At 39.2% G+C, this 18,858-nt stretch overlaps 1 protein-coding gene across 3 annotated transcripts in view; it reads right to left on the bottom strand.

Moving 5' to 3' along the window:
• Window positions 1–14,323, bottom strand: part of COL11A1 (collagen type XI alpha 1 chain) — a 135,314-nt gene extending 120,991 nt beyond the window's left edge. For all 3 annotated transcript variants that reach the window (XM_051625101.1, XM_051625100.1, XM_051625099.1), the window contains exon 1: window positions 13,945–14,323. In XM_051625101.1, coding sequence (XP_051481061.1) covers window positions 13,945–14,056 — 112 coding nt within the window. In that variant the 5' untranslated portion in view covers window positions 14,057–14,323. The remainder of the gene's footprint in view (window positions 1–13,944) is intronic.
• Between the last annotated feature and the right edge of the window lie 4,535 nt (window positions 14,324–18,858).

Below are 18,858 nucleotides of genomic sequence, written 5' to 3'. Positions count from 1 at the left end.
TAAGATTGCACTCAGTTCCACTGTCCATGTCACTGGCAAAGGTGTTAAACAGCACCAGTCCCAGTACTGACTCCTTAGAAATGCCACTTGTCACGAAACTCCATTTAAACATTGAGCTATTGACCACTACTCTTGGAGTGCAACCATCCAGCCAATTCCTTATTCGCCAAGTGGTCCATCCATCAAATCCATATATTTCCAATTTAGAGATTAGGATGTCATGTGGGGTAGTGTTGAATGCTTTGCACAAGTCCAGGTTTATGACATCAGTTGGTCTCTCCTTATCCACCAACCATCTCCATATTTTCCATGTGCCTTAGCTGAGCCTTAAAAGTTTCAATAGTGTGCAAATTCTGAAACAGTAATTTTACCTCTTTGTTAAGTACTGCCTAAATAATTATAATTGATATAATGTTTTTTTCTATAGCTATTCCACACAATTATAAAGTTAATACCACATTGAAGGAACTGTCACTTTTTTTTTTTTTTTTTCTGGTAACTGATGGCTATTTTTTCAGTACTTATAATTTGAACCAGTAACGTAGAACCAGTCACTGGAAATATTAGTAAAAATTCCAAGTTGCTGTTTAATCAACCACTGCTACATTACTTTAGTCTTTGCTTTTTTCTGTAATTTGTACCAGATGTTTTTTTTGTTGTTGTTGTTTTGTTGTTGTTGTTTTAGAATAATGGCTGGTCTTTGCCTCGCTGACTGGTATTCATCCATAAACAAGACTGTTCATTACTCCTTGCTTTAAAAACTTTCAGACAAGAAACAGACCGATAATAACAGAAGAGAAGATTCTTCACATTTTGTTAATAGCCCATAGATGACATTTATTTCCACAAACACTAGTCAGGTTACAAGGATTTCTAGACATACGATCTTTAATGGAAATGACAAGTCATATGAAGTACCTTATGCAAAAAGGTAATTAGTCTATCTCCAAGGGCAACACAGCTAACTTAGTAAATACTTACAGATCACAAGTAACAGAAACTGCTTCCCTAATTTATATAAAATATTTCAGATAGCCCCTTTGACCAATAGTTAAAAAGTAAAGAAGTTCTCTAGAAGTCTTTAGACAAACCAGGCATGACTGCTTAAGATTTAGAAACCTAAACATCATCCACTCTGTGAAATAAATGAACATTTGTACCTCTTCTGAAAAATGTTTTTGCAAATTCTTGTGTGTATGTCATTATTTAAGCTGGGCACGAATGCCATTGAATGCCCAGACTAGAATGCAACCAATCCTCTATTTCAGCTGAGAAGTAACAAGCCTGGAATGCTTCTCATGGCTGTTATTGCCATCTCCCAGCTGAAAACAGGGCTCACTGTATAAAGCACTTCCCCCCTACACTATTTTTGTCATGCATAGGGCTACCTCTTTTTACTAGTGGAAGTTTTGTCTCAGTGAATTTTAGGATTGTTTTATATTTTCTGGAACTATGACAACTTAGTTGGAGGAAGTTTGTCTCAAAATTCTTGAGGAGCTTATTGTGCATGTTCAGATGATCTGCTTAGTGACTACAGAAAGCCTAAACATAGTTGCTCTCAATATGTCACAGAGGACACACATGTAGGAAGCCAGTCAAAATCTGGTAGCTCTTGAAAAATAGAAGCAGTTAGCTCCTCACTGGTTAGAGGTGACCTGTTTAAAGTATAGAGGATGACAAGAAGTCCTCACACAGCCAACACTGGCATGCTTAGAAGACCTAGGTAAAAAGGTAGGAAGACTACTCAAAGAGTCAGGGAGGAGCATAGTCTGGAAGCTGACAGCTGAAACTGTGGCATCCGTGTGCTAGTTTCTGTAGGTTCTGCAGTGTTCAGTATCAGCTTCAGCTCTTCCTGAAAACTGCCTCTTCTCTAGCATTTTGCTCCCATGCAGTTTCTGGGAATGGTAAGAAATAGCCAGAAACAGCACCAGTGCTAAGGCCATGCAGTTTGCCTGTCTACATGGTTCACAAATTAAGATTACGATTACAGCTTGTATTTATATGAGGCAACATTTAAACAACCCATATATTGGTAGATCTATGGTGTCTCACAAGAACTTCCTTACAGTGCGTAAATCAGCTTGCCTAAATGATTTTTCCTTCTAACCTACTTTCCTTGGATAGTTTTCTCATGAGAGAAGTCAAGAAAACTGCAAATTAATGATATAAAATGTAATGCTGTCACATTCTTCCAAATTGGTGCTAAGATTTAGGATGGTAAGAGAATAACCCACAAATAAACATCAGGCTAACAGTTCTTGGGATGCAGTTAATTCTCTTTATGAAACTCAGACATCAGCTTTGAAAGCCCAACAATGTTTGCTATGGCAATTTTGACAAAATACAAGATCCAAACCCTGAAACAGTTATTTCATTTGATAGAATCCATTGTCACAGCCTTTAAAAGAAATGTATCATTGTATCTAAAGGAAGTCTAGGCTTGAAAATGCTAACAAGTCAATTTTTATATGCTTTTACCTCCCTTCCAAACAAGCAGAAGACATATGAAGTTTCCCTTACATAATTCACTGCTGAAACACAGTCCTGACCTGGCAGTGAAAAAGTGGGACCTAGCTTCCAGTTTACAGCTACTTAACTCCACTGAATCCTTCCAATTCCCAGTAGAGATATGCTGACAGGAGGGGATTTTTTTCTTTCTTCTTTTTAGTTAACATGGTTTTACACATATTTCAGTACCATCTAAATTAGTTTTGAATATTATATATTTCTGTCGATCTGTTTCCCTGCCCATCTCCCACCAAGATTCCTACTTATCTCCTGTGGAAGAAAGCTATAGGGAAAGCAAAGGAAGATTAAATATCGCTCTGGAGTTATATTTCATATGAAATGCTCTGGACCAAATGTTCTTAAGAGTTCTTTTGGAGTTAAGTAGAAGTTGGTGAAAACAGCAGATTCATTTATGATATATTATAATGTAATAAATATAACCAGCATGTATTATATACAAGATCAGAGGACTTGCTTCCTTCACTTTGACTTCCTGGAACTCATTACAACAAAGTATGTCTCTCCCTTTCTCTTGGTGGAAACTCTCCATGGAGAAGGTTCCCAGGTACCATAAGAATACAGGTTATTTTATGAGAGAAAAGAGGGACTGAGAAACTGTACAACAATGCAGAAAAGGAAGTCTTTTGGACACACAGTCTGTCATGATGACTTATTCAAAATGTATGTCTTAAAGATTACCTCCGTTTTCAGTATAAATGCTTAGCATTTCCACATCTCCCTATGGGACTGCTTCTTGCAGATGACAACATAACCTTAGGTAAAAGGGTATATATTACAAGACTGGGACAAGTTGTACCAGATGCAAGAAAAATTGCTTTGGAATGGTCAGGTCTGGTTCATAACATTTAGATTAATTTAACTGCTGATGGTAATTAAATGAATGGTGTTCAAATATCTCTTCTTAGGTTATAAAATACGCATCCTGCCTGTAACTGAAAACATGGCAAACTTGATATCTTAGTGACAGGCAATACAATTTTTCTTTTGTCCTTCAGTAGCCTCCATTAAAATTCTCCTTTGTGATAAAGCCCATTTGACCCTGCAAGGGCAGGGTCACAAAAACACAAATAAAGATGGACCAACAGTGCATCAAATGGCAGCAATATAATGTTTGGAATTATACCAGAAGCAACAATTTTGAATAAAAGGATTAAATCTATACACATTATCTTTATAACTACAATCACATTGTAATGTTCATTAGCTTTCTTTTCATGACTGCATTTATGAAAATGTTTTGATTTACAACAGATGCTTTTTTACAATTTCCTAGCTACTGATCCAAAACCAAAAGAAATTCTCCATGTAAATTTACTCAAATCACATAACTTTACTCAAATCAATCTAGTGAGTGATATGAATGAAAATGCTAGGTATGTGAATGTTAGGCCATTAACACACATTAAAATTATAGCTGTATTGTTCTGCGTAACTAGAATGTTGTGTCTCATATCACCCTAAGCAGTTAATGTGCATGTGTCAATAAATCTACAGTTAAGCATATGAAACACTTGAGCTCCTGTTTCTTAGCAAATGTATCATCTTCCACTCACAGTATCTTACTAGTCATTTGTATCTGTTGCTGTCACAAATCAATTTACAAATTCTGTGTCAGATTAATTTCATTGATGGAAAAATTACCTGGACACTATTACTAGAGACTTTTTCACTTGCAGAAGAAAAATTTTTCTGCATACTTGTGAGTGCTTCCTCAGAAACTCTTTTTGACCTATATAGGCTAACTGGTTATCAGACAAGTTTCTAACCATCCCTTCCCACATAAATCTGTACTGAGAAGCAGGGTCAATTCTATGAGTGGCTGTGATCCCCCACTGCTTTGGCTATCACTCAGTATTTCATGTCTTAGATCTTAAGAGGTCAGGTATCTAGTGTGATCCTATCACAGATGCATGCAGCTGTCCTCATTAGACTTAGAATATGCAAATAGAAAAAGGTATTATTTATTGAACTGAGAGTTCTTTTGAGTGAATTTGATTATTCCTAAAGATGTAACTAAGGAAGTTAGAATGGGAAACTGTCCTTTTCTAGAAAGTCCCACACCTTGAGGTTTTTTCTGTTCTTCACGGAACACGCTGCAAGCCCCTTAGAAGCTGCAGCAAGAAATTAACAGAGCCCTGAAACTTTTTATATTGGCTGCACCAAACTTGACATCTGTTCTCTTTCTGTGAACTGTAGAGCAAAGCATTTTTAGCTGCAGCTAAAGGTGCTGGTGACTAAGGACTAAATAGCTCAAGACAGACTTTTATTGAAGATAGGGTATATAGAGGAAACGGTCATCTGCATTTTCACAAGGAAGGAATTCACTGTCAGGCCTCAAAGTGAAACTCTTGAGGACAGACAGGAAAGTTGTCTGTGGTAGCAACTTCTGGCTACAAAATTCATTCCCATAAGAAGTTGTTCAGAGGACAACTCATTTAGACTAAAATATTTTTCTTTCTGTTCAAATGCCTACTAAAGCATAGAATTTGAAATACTATTATATTTTTAGTCTGGTAAATCCTGGGTCTTAGTCTCCTAATTTTATGAGAGAGTTCAAGCACAATAATCCCTGTTTAAAGGCTATGTTCACCTACATAATTTACAGGATGCTCCCAGATTGTACGCTGGGGGACGTACTTTAAATGCAAACAGTAATAAAACTCAAGGGGAAAAAAAGAGACAGTATTCTTTAATTTACAGATATACCTTAGCAAACTGAGTGTGCAACTGTTAGCTGTGCCGTTAATCATTTTGGTAACTGTGGCTTTTCCTTTTTCAGATATAATAAACAGTATAATATATTTTTCACATACAGTAAACAGATAACTTCTCGAGTTACTGTAATTCTTCAGCAATGTCCTTCTTTTGATTAATGGGAAAGTGAAAATTTATCAGTGATAACTCCACAAGTAGTCTGTAAGAGTTATAATCAATAATCCATAGTTGGTGAGATACAATCCAAGAGTAGAAAAGAGCTTAATTTTCCCCAGCAAAAAGAATGATCTGAGAGATTTAGGAAGACTAATGTTTCTGAACTACTATTATTTTACTTCATATTTTTCCATGGAAATATGTTTCATTCTGCCAGTAATCTGTGCCAATGGAACCACCACAAAAATAAAATTTAGGAGTGTTGAAACATTAATCTTCAATTCTAACTGAAGTGGTTTCTTTAAGTTTAGTCCAGTTTTATCTACTGTGACAGACCATGTAAAAAGTAGAAGCTATTAAAGCCTGGTAGGCTAAAATATGCATATTAGGTGGGTACTGATGAAGGACGCCTTATATTTGTGGATAAGACTTTGATAATAGGCTATCTATGGTTAGATTTCTAGGAATATATTTAGGAACTTAGATAGAAGGTATTGGCTTCTCCATAGTTTTTTGAAACTATGCTACCTATTAAAGCTATAATAGTTATTTTGTTTATTTACTTCTCTTAAAATTTTGTATCTTAACTATAAGTGCTCATTCTAAGGACTCTCTATGTTTTCTATAGGTGGGTAAAGGTAAAGACTATTATGATGAAGGTTTCTAACTGACACTCATTAGACAGTATAAAGTGTAATGAATGTAAGAGGTGAAAATTTTTTCATGAACAAAAACTCATATGAAGGAGTAACTAGTCTTCAGTTTCTGCTGTTGACCTCTCAGAACTCTGCTATCACACCAGAAAAAGGGAGAAGTGTGGGTTGTTGTGTTTTTTTTTTAAATACAGATTGTGTCAAAGTTCTTCTACATAGGTTTATTTTAGAGACCATTTGTCAAGGTGTTTCAGCATTTCTCCTGCTGTGAAACCTGATAACTTTTTCTCCACCTTGCATTCCTTCTCCCAGATTATTAGTCCAGTTTTTGATTCCATCAGCAATTAGCAAGTAGTTTAGTTTATCAGCTAGACCTAAGTTTGCTAGAGCAGACAGAGTAATAAAGGCTGCCACTCTGCCAAATTATCAATAAGAAAGTTTTATTAGCAGTATTAGAATCTGGATTTGTTAAACTTAGTTTGCTGACCTTTAGGATAGCGTACAAGACCCATCTATTACTAGAAATCTGTGCTATTTCTAATGTGGTAGAAATATTTTTGGTTTTATTTTCACTCTTGCACACTTATTGTGGGCAGGTATGATGGATATCTTCGGTTAAAAACAGAAATACGTAACATTATTATTAACTGTACTTCTTAATTTACTATGGTCTTCATCTGTTAGGCATTAATACAGGAATAAAAATCCAAGAGCAGGAGTTCAAAAGCATGTTATGCCCAAAATGCTTCACTGAGCTTTCCAGTTCTTAGAAAGGACTCTAATCACCTTTCCACTGCAGGCTCTAGTCTCTGTATCCCAAGCAACGATTCCCTGCAGTTCTGACACAGGTGTCTTAAGCACCAGAAAAGGATCCAACACTCTTCTGTCCTTAGCATTTCCTACTTTAGCTGTAGGACAGGATCTGCACTTCCCCAAAGGCTTTTGGGATTGGCAGTCTGAGAATCACTTGCCTTCCAACTCTCTACAGAGCCCAGACATGTTCCAGAATACTTGTTCTGAGAACAAGCTTCAAAATAATTGGTTCTGCAGTGAACTTTATGAAGGTTCCAATAATTTTCATAGATATAGACTAAAAGGACATTGCAGAATTGGACAATATGAACTCTCTGGTTTTTAGGCTGCAAAATTGAGATACAGGGCATCCTCCAGGTACAAGAATGAAACCAGTTAAGCTGCCTATAGTAATTACACAGCGCTCCTGAAAATCAAGCCATTTGTTTTTTTTCTAGGTACCAAAATAAAACTTTCTGAGATTAACTGAATATATATTGCCCAAGTATGTATTTCTAGAGACATACTTCAAGGTTGTTTTACCTATTAAATATTTTCCTACATGTTAGGTTTTAGATGAATTAGGTAATCAGGATCTTGGCTGTAACTTTTTTAGAAAAAGGTGTTATTGCAGTGCTTTCATATATAATGATTACAAGAACTAGAGATTATCCAGATGCATACAGGAATGCTTTAAATGGCCTATGAATGACTATTTCACCAACAGAGAGAGCTTGAGGGAAACTGCTCAGAACTACTTCTGTTTCCACACCAGTTACTTGGAAAATTTTCATTGACTTTTTATGCTGCAAAATCTACTAAATACATAATAGTATTTCTAAGACAATAAAGATAACCTATGTATATATGGGACACATTTTGATACTCACCAACTACTAACTATATATCTCTTCTAAAGACCAAACTCTAACGCTCATACAGTAAAAAAAAGAAAAACAAACACCAAAAAAACTTAAAACCCATATTGAAACCAGTGGAAAACTTGCTTATATGTAACTACACACTCAGATAATTAACAAGATTACCTTGCAGGCTTATTTATTTACCAGAAATATTCATCAAAAATAAGAAGAGTTATTTCTGGTTTTTGTTATGTTGCACAATTCTGGAGTGTAACCTAAATTTTGAGACTGATGTTTTGTATTTGCTTTATATACTTTATGACAAAACATGACTATTTAATTATTTAAAACCTTATTTGAGACTAGAGTTTATACTTTTATCACTTGTTCAGCAACACTGACTACGATCAAACACGAAAGATCTGATACCGATTCCATAAAACTGTTTCACTTGTTACCCACAAAAGATTGGGCTTGTTCATCATCTGGTGCAGACCAGTATTGATCCATCAGTTAACAATATTTGAACACCTGTCTCAATACTGCTGTGGAGTTATTCCTATTTTACACCACAGCAGATTGTATCAAAACTGCAGTCCAAGTGTTTAACTGCATTGAGGCCCCTGCTAAAGATCTTTTTGTAGAGACAGTACTTCCAGCTGTGAAAATCAGCAAAACAAGTATTAAATTCTTGGAGTATCCTGTTTCTATTACCATATCAAAAAAACCCACAGTCTACACTGCTACAGGAAGAGACAAGGTGTTCCTTCAGCAATTAAACATGAAAGAAATTGGGCCCACTTAAAAGCTTTGTCGCTCAAGGTATTAATTCAGAAATAATCCCAAGAGACTTAAAAAATATCTTCTAATGAATAGGAGTTTTCAAATGTGGAACATTTGTACACTTTTCAGCTACAAGGATAGAAAGCTAAGCACAAGATTTACTAATGGTGCCATTTAAAGTAACTCAATTTAATTCAATAGAGAAACAACCAAATTATTTTTTAAATAATACAAAAACTTTCACCATACTTTCACTGATGTTAAAGGTATTATCTCCCTTTTGAGAGCAATGCAAGGAAGTCAGACCCAAGTCTGCATTCTACTGATATCTGCAGAAATTCCACCTAGGCAGGCAGCAAGGTTGTAACACCTTAATTTTATTGTTTTATAAACTATGAATGTTTTATAGCCTCTCAGATTACTATTATAATTTGAATAAATACACAGGTAAGAGACAGACTAGGTAAAATGTAGACTACAGTAATGCTGTAACAGTGTGACCATAATTTAACTCATAACTAAGTTAATTCATAGCTGTCAGTGACATTATTCATAGCAGGATCAGGATCTTAATTTTTTTAAATACAATTTATAATACACCCTTCAATTTGCTTTGCAGCAAATGCTTGCTTCCATAATATCAGCTCTGCCAAATAACTTCTATTTCACATACTGTATGCATTAACACTTTGACATACAGTGAAGTCCCAGACCTGGAATTTACGAAGGATTTTACAATCCCTTATGTGTGATAATGTGTTAAAAAGAATTAAAGTTCTGCCAAATTCTACTGCTATTGTAATAACAGGGTCAACAATTAATCCTTACATGTACAGTCTGTAAACTTGGTATTTGAGAGAGTAGTACAGTTATAAGCCCTTGCAACAGGCGTGTGTGTTCACCTAATTTCTTTTAAGCTACTACTCTCAATTGTGTCCATCCAGAGGGCAAATCTTCATCACTGCATGAGACTTTGCATTCTTAGAACATGAGATTTCTCCCAAGCTCTGCTCAATTTATTCTCCCTTATTATCAACAAATACTCAGAAGAACGATAAATTAACCAATGCTGGGAGGATTTCTTCTGAAAAGAAGCAGAGCGCTCTACAAAGAAAAGCAACTTCTTAAGCTTGCTGGCAGATGGAAACCCTACTGTTCACCACTGTACAAAACAAATCCGGGAGAGATAATTGCTCCAGTGTGTTTTAGGTATAACTTCACTTTAGTAGTAATGCCATGGGGGTTTTTTTATTATGCTGCAATTTAGATACAATTATGGGCCTTATTTCTCTTCTTTCTTTCTTTCTTTCTTTCTTTCTTTCTTTCTTTCTTTCTTTCTTTCTTTCTTTCTTTCTTTCTTTCTTTCTTTCTTTCTTTCTTCTTTTCTTTTCTTTTCTTTTCTTTTCTTTTCTTTTCTTTTCTTTTCTTTTCTTTTCTTTTCTTTTCTTTTCTTTTCTTTTCTTTTCTTTTCTTTTTTCTTTTTTCTTTTTTCAGTAATCAGAAAACACCATAGCACCAGGAAAGGTTTTATATTAAAAAAATATTTTTTTCTAGTGACATTCCAATGACAGGTGCTAGGCATAGAGATTATTTCAAGCCAAAAAACACTGAATGTTTGTGGGTATTCTCTATGTAATTCCATAAAAATACATTTTTTGATATATATACAAAAATGACATTGAGAATTTCTTTTCTGCAGACAGTTTCCTGTAGCCTGAATGGTACTTTCCAGGATCCTTGTGAAGTCTCCTTCTAAATTAAATGCAAAGATTCACTACAATTCTCTCTAGAGAATCTACAACAAATCCCACTCATTTTTCTGTGTCATATGTCTGCTGCTGAAGTTGAAATAGTTCTTTTACCTTAGAAACAATTTTTAAAACCTAAACTATATAGTAAAACATACATAGACATGCAGGTGTCTCTTGCATTACACTAGGCAGACCAGACCATTTCACCTGCTGATCCCTGGCACTCAGAAAAACCTCAGCTAGGACCACCAGCTGAATCTAGTGGAATCACCCTTTGATGTAATAACTCTGGATAATTCTGTGAATATTTATCTAAGAAAGCCCTCTATGTCCTCTGTTTCTGAAGGTTAATGGCATTCCATTAAACTAAAATTAACACACAAGGCCATTTCACTGTAAAATAAAGGAACAATGAAAATATTTATATAATTTCTCAACATGAAAAGTTAATTGATCAGTTAAAATCAAAAGTGTTTTACATCACTAGCAGTTCTGAGAAGAGATTCATACTTTTTGAGTTTAAAACACCTTTTGTACAGGTTCAGACTGGCTGGATACATGAAACAGTTTTCATGGAAGATTTGTATCTTCCCACTGCAACTTACTAACCAATTACAAATAAGTGTTTAAATGTGCATCCACAAAGAAAACTCATTTTGCCATCACTAGTGGGCCCAGTTTGCATTCCTTCTGCACTTACAACTCCCACTAGTTTCCAAGCCTGTATTTCCTAAGATGACTGTAAAAATTATCTGTTCTATATTAGAAACAAATCTGCTCGTCATTCACACAGAAACTCCAAGTGTATTATATGTGTGTGTGTGTGTGTGCTTTATAGCCTAATTTTCAGTAAGAATCTTTGAATATTTTTGCTCACAGATTAAGAACTGGATTTCCATTTGCTTGGGGAAAAAATTATAAATAATAAAAGGACTGATTTTTCATTTTTTGCCTATGAAATTTAAATCAGCATCACAATAGTGCATTGATGCCAGGCCCTTACAAAATATTTATAGTGTTGAAGCCATGCCATTTTGACTAAATGAGTTTATTCATTCCAAACACATTACCAAGAGATTTAGCATTAAAGGTGAGGAAGGGGAAAGGAAATCAAAGGATGTCTTTTAAAAAACTGAATGTTGTTTACTTTAGCCAAGTCATAAAGCAAAAACATTTTCTAAAAAGAGCTCCTTAAGAGCTGGTAGGCACTGAGCTGACCCAATATGAGTCACTACTTTTCCCACTCAGTTTCTTCTCACTTTAACTTTTTCTGTCTAAAGAAATTACAGAGCCTAATCAGATCTTCATGCTCCCTTTCTTGGTACGATGAAATGCACCTCATACTTCTCTTTCTTTTTTGTGTTAAATAAAGAAACTTGAAAAACAGTCAAGAATTTTAGGAATCTTTTGAGGTTTCTGTACATGAAATGGATTCTGTTGTCTTAAAAAGAACTGCTACATCACTTTATATGAATACACCATGTAATTTTCTTTATATTGGAGTAGTTTATGAAAAGACAATTGAAGAATATAGAATTTAATTTAACACAGTTTGTAAGGATTAATATTTTACCCAGCATTTTCATTTAGTCATATTGTTTAACTGCTGTAGTATACTCTTTTATTTTTTATTCCTTGGGATTTTCCCTCTCCTACTTTCAAATATGAATCAGTATGTCCTATTTTATCTTTTAACTACTTTAAGTAGGATTAGAATTCATAAAAGACAATTCAGAAATATCTTCCTTCTACTCCATTAAGGAAATTAGGTCAAATTCTACTCGCTCTGTAGTCAATGGAAAAACTGTTACTGACTTCAATAACACATCAAGCCTTAAACACACATCTCCCTGTACTTTCTAAGCAAATGGCATACTGTGTTTCAAAAAAGTTCAAGAACTAAGTTCTGTTCAGAATTCTACAAACACGATAAACCATTAAATTTTAATTTGCACCCAACCCATTAGGTAAAGATAATCGACCTGAATCCAATTTAATTAGGTCAGATCTACTGTGAATGGTCACGTGAAAAGTGGGGTAAGAAATGTATCATTGCCTTTGCGGACGGTATTGCTTCTTAAAGAAATTTAGTTTAGGCATAGTAATGAGAAGCCGAATCCCTGAAGCTCAGCGAGGTTAATTCAACCTGGGTGTAACTCCACTGGAGTCCGTGGAATTGCAACTGGGATGAAATCTGACCCCTTCCAAACCCTCTCAGAAATGGGGCCAGCAGGGGGCAGAAGCACTGATTGATCTGACACTGTCAAGGTTGTGTTTAGGTATAACGGGCTTGAATGGAAACTGACCATCTCACTGTGCTCCCTCAGGGACGCCTGTTGATTCATAAAGCGGGAATTCAGGACGAGAAACACCTTTTTACAATACTAAATACATACAAATTAAACCTTTATTTTCGGAGAGTTAAGACCCTTCATGGATATCAGACCCACAGAAAATTATAAACTTCAATCCCTGCCAGATTGGCCCCCAGATGCCCCTGAGGGCCCCGGCGGTAGGGATGGACGGAGAAAGGGAGGAAGAGGCAGCATTTGCATCCCCGGTAGGAAAGGAAAGCGCTCCCGCCACGGGAGAACATACACTGCAGCTTGGCGAATGTTTGAGCACATCTCAAAAGCCCGGAGCGCCTCGCCGGCGCCCGGAGGGGACAGCGCGGCTGGCGGGGGCTGCGCCGCGGCGGGGAGCGGTGCGGAGGGGAAGAGTGCGGGGACGAGAGGGGTGGTGCAGAGGCGGGCAGCGATCCCTTTCTGCTGAAGCTGCGGCGCTGCTGCCGGGCTCCTGTTGCCACTGCAAGTCCCCAGCAGGCTGCACCCTGCCCACCAGGTCCGCGGTCGCCTAAGGGACCACTCGATCCCCTCGGGGAGGCTGCAAAAGGGGGAGGAAGCTGGGGACTGCGCCCAGGCGCTGACGCTGCCCGTGCGGAGCCCAGCGACCGTCAGGCCGAGCCTCCCGAGCCCCCCCTCCCCGCACCCCCCGAGCCCCGCCGGGGCATCCCAGGCCCGGCGCTGCGCACACCACCTGCGGGGCGCCGCGGGGCCGGGAGCTGTTCTCCTCAAAGGCTGGCCCTCCGAATGTATTTATTCCTCCCCTCGCGTCCTGGAAAACATTTCGCCCACCGAAACTCTTTGAAAAGGGAAATACAGAAGAGAGGAGAATGGCGAAAATGAGAGCGGAGCCTCCACCCCCCAACTTTCCCTTTCCTCGCCCCTCTGAGGAGAGGGCAGATAGTTGTCGCTCCATTTAATAAGTTCACTTGGTGAACTTTAGCAGAGTAACGACTATGTAAATTCAATAGAACTGAAAATCAGACGCACACTCCACAACACTGAGTTTAGTGGTGGAAGAGGATAAATCACTCGGTTCAACAAGTATTTCTTTAATCTTCTCACCCCGCTAGCGCATCCCCTGTACTGCATTAAAGCGGCATCCAAAGTTAAATGCTGAGGCTGAATGGGAACCATCCCTCCGTGGCACCTGGGAGGGACGTCCCTTGCCCGCGATGCCGGGGGCTCCAAGCGGGTCTCCGTGCCCCGAGCCGGCCCCAGGCGCCTTCGTGTCCTCTCGCCTTCCCAGCATGAGGAGCTGCCCTGCCAGGTTTCCTCTGAAACGCGGCCTCAGTCGTGTCCTGGGTCCTTCTCCCCAAAAGAGGCGACTGGACTCCCCAGCTCCCTTTTGCTTTCTTACCTCCTCTGACCTCTGCAGCCCGGAGGATAGCGAAGGTGATGAGCACAGTTACAGCCGAGTCCCAGGGCCACCTTCTTGTTTTCCACCTTGGAGACCATCTCTGCATCTCCATGCTAGGCACCCACAAGTGTGAATTGAACCCGGGCGCTCTCAGTTTATACCAGCTCCGTCCTTTCCACTATATTCCCAGAGATGATTTCTCCTATAGAGCCATACGTGGTATACCAAGAGGGGTTTTCTTTCTCTCAACCCTCCGCTCTCTGCCCGGCCTTGCGCAAGCCCCTCCGACCCGTCCGCCCCGGTGCCCTGCCTTCAGACTGAAGGGAGATGAGGGGCTTTAGTCAAAATGCAAAGAGCGCCGCATCCCCCTAAAGGCTTCATCCCGTCAGAGGGCTGGGCGAGAGGCTCCCAGGGCCACCCCTGGAGCCCAACTGACAAGCCAGGAGCCGGGCGGAGGCCAATCGCGCGGCTCCCCCGGCCGCCCACAGCACCGCCCTCCGCCTCGCCGGCGGGACACCGGTCGCTCGGCGGCCGCCAGCCCTTCCCGGCATCGCGGGCCCTCGGGACGGCGGAGATCGGGCCTCTGTGGCGCTTGGGGAACGGCAGGGAGGCGGGGGACGCGGCTGGGGTGTCCTGTCACCGGGCCCCGCGGCTCCCTCAGCCCCGCCGCCGCCCCCCGCGCCCCACCGCGCCGCGGCCCCGCATTCCGGGGCATGCGCAGTGCCGGCGCTGCCGGCCGCCGCTCCCCGCCTGTGGGGGTGCTGCGGGGGGCGGGAGGGGCGGGCAGGGGCGACACTAGGGACACGCGGAAAGCAGGGGGCGGGGGGGATGTGCGTGAGAGGGGCCGGAGCGCTAAGTTGAGGGCCTGCTGCGGGGTGGCCCTTGGGGCACCCCGAAATTCTGCCTGCTGGCGTTGGTGCGGTGACAGCCCCGGCCCTCACAGCCGCTCCCAGGCTCAACTTGTTCTCACACAACCTTGGGGGATCTCCGAGGACTTCGCTTTAAGGTCGCTGTAAGAAAGGAGGGAGCTGGGTGATGAAGGAGAAGCCCGCCACCAAAGAGTGTCGACATTTGCTGCCTTACCATGTCGTGGAAATGGGGGAACAAGGTTTCATAGCTCCTGCCCGAGAAACCTCCCGTTCTCATTTGTGTCCTGCTATCCCACTTGTGCAGCAGTGACGGAGACAGACTTGCAGCCAGTGGAATTCCCTGGCAGAGCTGAGTCGTGCAGCAGGTCTGCTGGATATCATCCAAAGGGACCAGCTTCTGCCTTGACTCCGCTGGGAATTAAGAGAAAATTATGATCACATTTTAGTGCAAATTTTTTAAATTTGCCTTAATTGAGCTCTATCTACTTGAACGTCTTAAAACAATTAATAACCATACAGTTTATATGTTACTGTCAAACTAAATTTTAGAAGTGTATTATCCTTTTCCACAGTATCTTACGTTTACTGCACTGTATTAGTAGTATACCTAGCTCTTTCTGTCCTGTATTTTCTGAAATAGTTGGTATCATTGTCATGACATTTGTAAATGAGGGGGCTGAGATGCATAGCACAGTTACCTCTGAGCTCCCTTAAATGCTGCGCATTGGGTGCCATTCTGTGAAGGAGGTACATGAGGTTATTCTGGCACTTCAAGTCATTGGTCACACTACAGCTGTGGAGCACCAAAATGTCATATCTATCCTATTGTTCTGTTTCAAAGCACATGCCTTCAGAACTGGTCTTACAATTGTCTGTCTTAAACCATAACCACATATGGTCCCCCAAAAGTCAGGAACTGATTATTAGTACTATTATTGTTGCCATACCAGGCTGTGGTGTTCTCAGTCATTCACTAAATGCTTTCTAGAACAGATCTAGTTAGTTCCTTGAAGTTTCATCCTCCTTGGTTACAATGTTACACCTCAATGGCAATTTATTCTTTTTACTTCATACTTTGTCATTGGAAAATCTCATATGCCATGAAGTTTCAAATTTCCTCTCCATGCTTTTAAATTATGTGTCTTTCTGTCACCAGCATTCTTGCTACTTCCAGTCTCCTATCACACAGTGCCTCTCTGGTGTTTGTTTTGGGGTTTTTTTGAGCCCTCCTGTTAGCCTAAATTAATACAGCTAAACTGTAGAAAGAAAAATTTCTGTCCCTGCCCAAGAGAAGAAATAGAAGTATTTCAGATAGGTGGTGACAAAGAAATATGTAGAGAATAGTAATTTAATACAGTGCCTTTGCAGTTATTTAAATTTGAGGAGATGTGGTTCAGCCCCCAAAGCATCAGTGGAAAGATATCCCTGATTATTGTGGTCGTACATCAATCTGAAGCAGAACAACAGGACAAAATGCTGCATATTTAGCAGAATTTTAGATCCCCGCAAGGCATTAGAAGGAAAATATATTAATCCAGATGAAGTAGCATGCTTATGTTTATATACAATTCTGTATAATTCTATATTAATTCTAGTACCAGAACCACATTTTTTTTAGAGCTAGCTCAGATTTTTTTGTGTGCTGGCATATCAAGCCACACAAACACATAATAAATTACCATCAGATTCTGCAGTCAAAAGAGAAAAGCTACATGCCATTTAGGTGAAGATCTATATGTTGCAGCCTGTCAAATTCAGTATTTAAGGACTATTGATTTTCATTTAACTGATTTTCTTAGTCATTGTTTGCAATCTTCTTAATTGCGTGATGTTTCAGAGTGAAGTAATTGCAGCCTAGGTGCAATGAAAATATGTCAAAGAATAGATAACGATTTAGAGCATAGATAAGCTTTACCAGTGCCATAAAATTATTCTTAAAAAACTTTTGGCAGAAAATTTCAGTACTTAGATGTAATTTCAAGAGAAACACGTTCTTTCTTGAATCTGAAAGAAGGTTAAAACATGAACGTGTTTTCAGAGAAAAACAGAAGAGAAGTGAATATTGTTATTTTTTAAAGCAACTGTGATCCACAGTGGCTTGTTCGTTCCATCGTCTTTCTTGTTCCTCATTACTCTTCAAGACTAAGCACTGTGACATTCATTATGTTCTGTCCCTGATATGTCAATGTTGGCAGATTAGTCCATGTTTAAATATTAGGAATCGCTCTCTTGTATGTGCACAGATGGGTCATTGTTGTATTTTGGGGCAGAGAGGGGGAGGGGTTAGGAACTATGGAGAAAAAAATATGTTTCTTTCCTTGGACCACTGTAGCTTACAAGAAACTCACAGTGGCAGTGCTTTCACATTGTTCAGACTAATTGCACTGTACTGAAATGTAACTGTAAGTGAGATGTTCTTTCGCTGTCTTGCAATCGTACTGCGTTTTTCCTCACATATTCCCTTATGCCACCAAAAGCAGGGGACTTCCCTTATTATATAAAGGGGTCATTTCACCAGCAATAACTGACGCACTGTGAGGAAAAGCATGCTCTTATTGTTGATTTCCTTGTATCTCAGGGCCATTGACTTTGTTTCTAGCTTCACAAAGATGTTGATGCCTTCTAAAACTTCTTCCTCCGGTTTGGTGCACAGCACAGAAGTGAATATTGCAAAATAAATGGCTTTCTTAAAAGTTCATCACCCACTGCCTTCTCTATGACTTTGATTTATTTTTTATGTAGGTAGATATTTAATCCTCATATCATTTTTGGTGCAGAACTATGTTTTCTAAGAGTTTTATGTTGTATGATTAATACTGGAAAGAAAAGAGTTATTCTGCTTTAGTGAAATGAACCCGTGTAAAAAAAGATGTCTTACAAAAGGAGATTAGTGGAATGCTCTCTGCTAGGTGAAATGTGAATGGGTTTCATTTTGTAACTTTTAAGGGAGAGAAAGATATGAACACATGCATATAGACAAAATAAATGTCAGTATTTCTTTCCACGATTCTATAGTGTGTTATATGCCATTTGCTACTACCAGTAATAGCTTACAGCTTCACTGAATATCCCCAGCTACATTATCTAAGGTTTTGAAGGATGAAGCCAAGGCTTTCTCTGTGCCTCACCAAACTCTGGGCTAGGGAATGGTTCAGTGTTCATTGATTCTTTCTGTCAGATGCCTAAGAATTAGGAAGGACAGACAATAGTAAAAGAAACTCAATACGAACCAGCATAGTTCAGTACTCATTAGCTCAGGTACCAAAAGACTACAGAAATATTAGCATTACTTTTTTTTTTTTTTCTGTTGAGAATGTAAAGAAACCTGTTCATCTGACATAGACAAAGCTGGAGTGGCTGGATGCAGCTGCACTGTGCAACCTTATACAGCTCCAAAAGCAAGACTGTGATGTGACTGCAAATTGGATGTGTATTTGTTGCTGTATGTGCATTGAAGGTTGAATTTGTACAGTTTCTGGTGAAAAATTCCTTACATTTTTAAACTGAATGTGCACTAATTGCAGTTGCCACTAGAAACACCAACGTGAGAGATTAAAACTTCTAGGCCCGTGTCAGGAATAAAGTTAGTGTTAAGATTTGAGTTAGGGATTTAAAGGATTAAATTACATGACTGCTCTTTGAAACAGATGGTCTGCTGACTTGGGAAGAGGGCTGTAGCTGGTAGGAGCTTATACCTCTCTTTTGCTGCAGGGCTTTATCCCCTTTTATGTTAATATGGTTAACTCTGAGAGTTTAAAATGTAAACCATCAAAATTGCATTCTATTATTCAGGATCATGAAGATAAGAACAAGTTTGGATAAAAGCAAGACAATAACCTGTGTTTTCTTTTACATTAAGGATGATCCATCATAAACAAATAACTCTTCTGCTGGAATTTGGCTGACAGAAACAAGGGATATTTTTGTATTTAAGAAAGTTTGATGTTAAAACAAAGGCTCAAGCCCGCATCTAGGAAATCAGGAAAAATAAATTTCTTTTGTGCTCTGAAAGTTAATTGCAGACAGTTACAAAGAAGTTAACCAG

The sequence above is a fragment of the Apus apus genome, chromosome 7 (genome assembly GCF_020740795.1).
Source record: "Apus apus isolate bApuApu2 chromosome 7, bApuApu2.pri.cur, whole genome shotgun sequence".
NCBI lineage: Eukaryota > Metazoa > Chordata > Aves > Apodiformes > Apodidae > Apus > Apus apus.
Note: the sequence above shows the minus strand (reverse complement) of the source record. Positions and strands in the feature narration are given on the sequence as shown.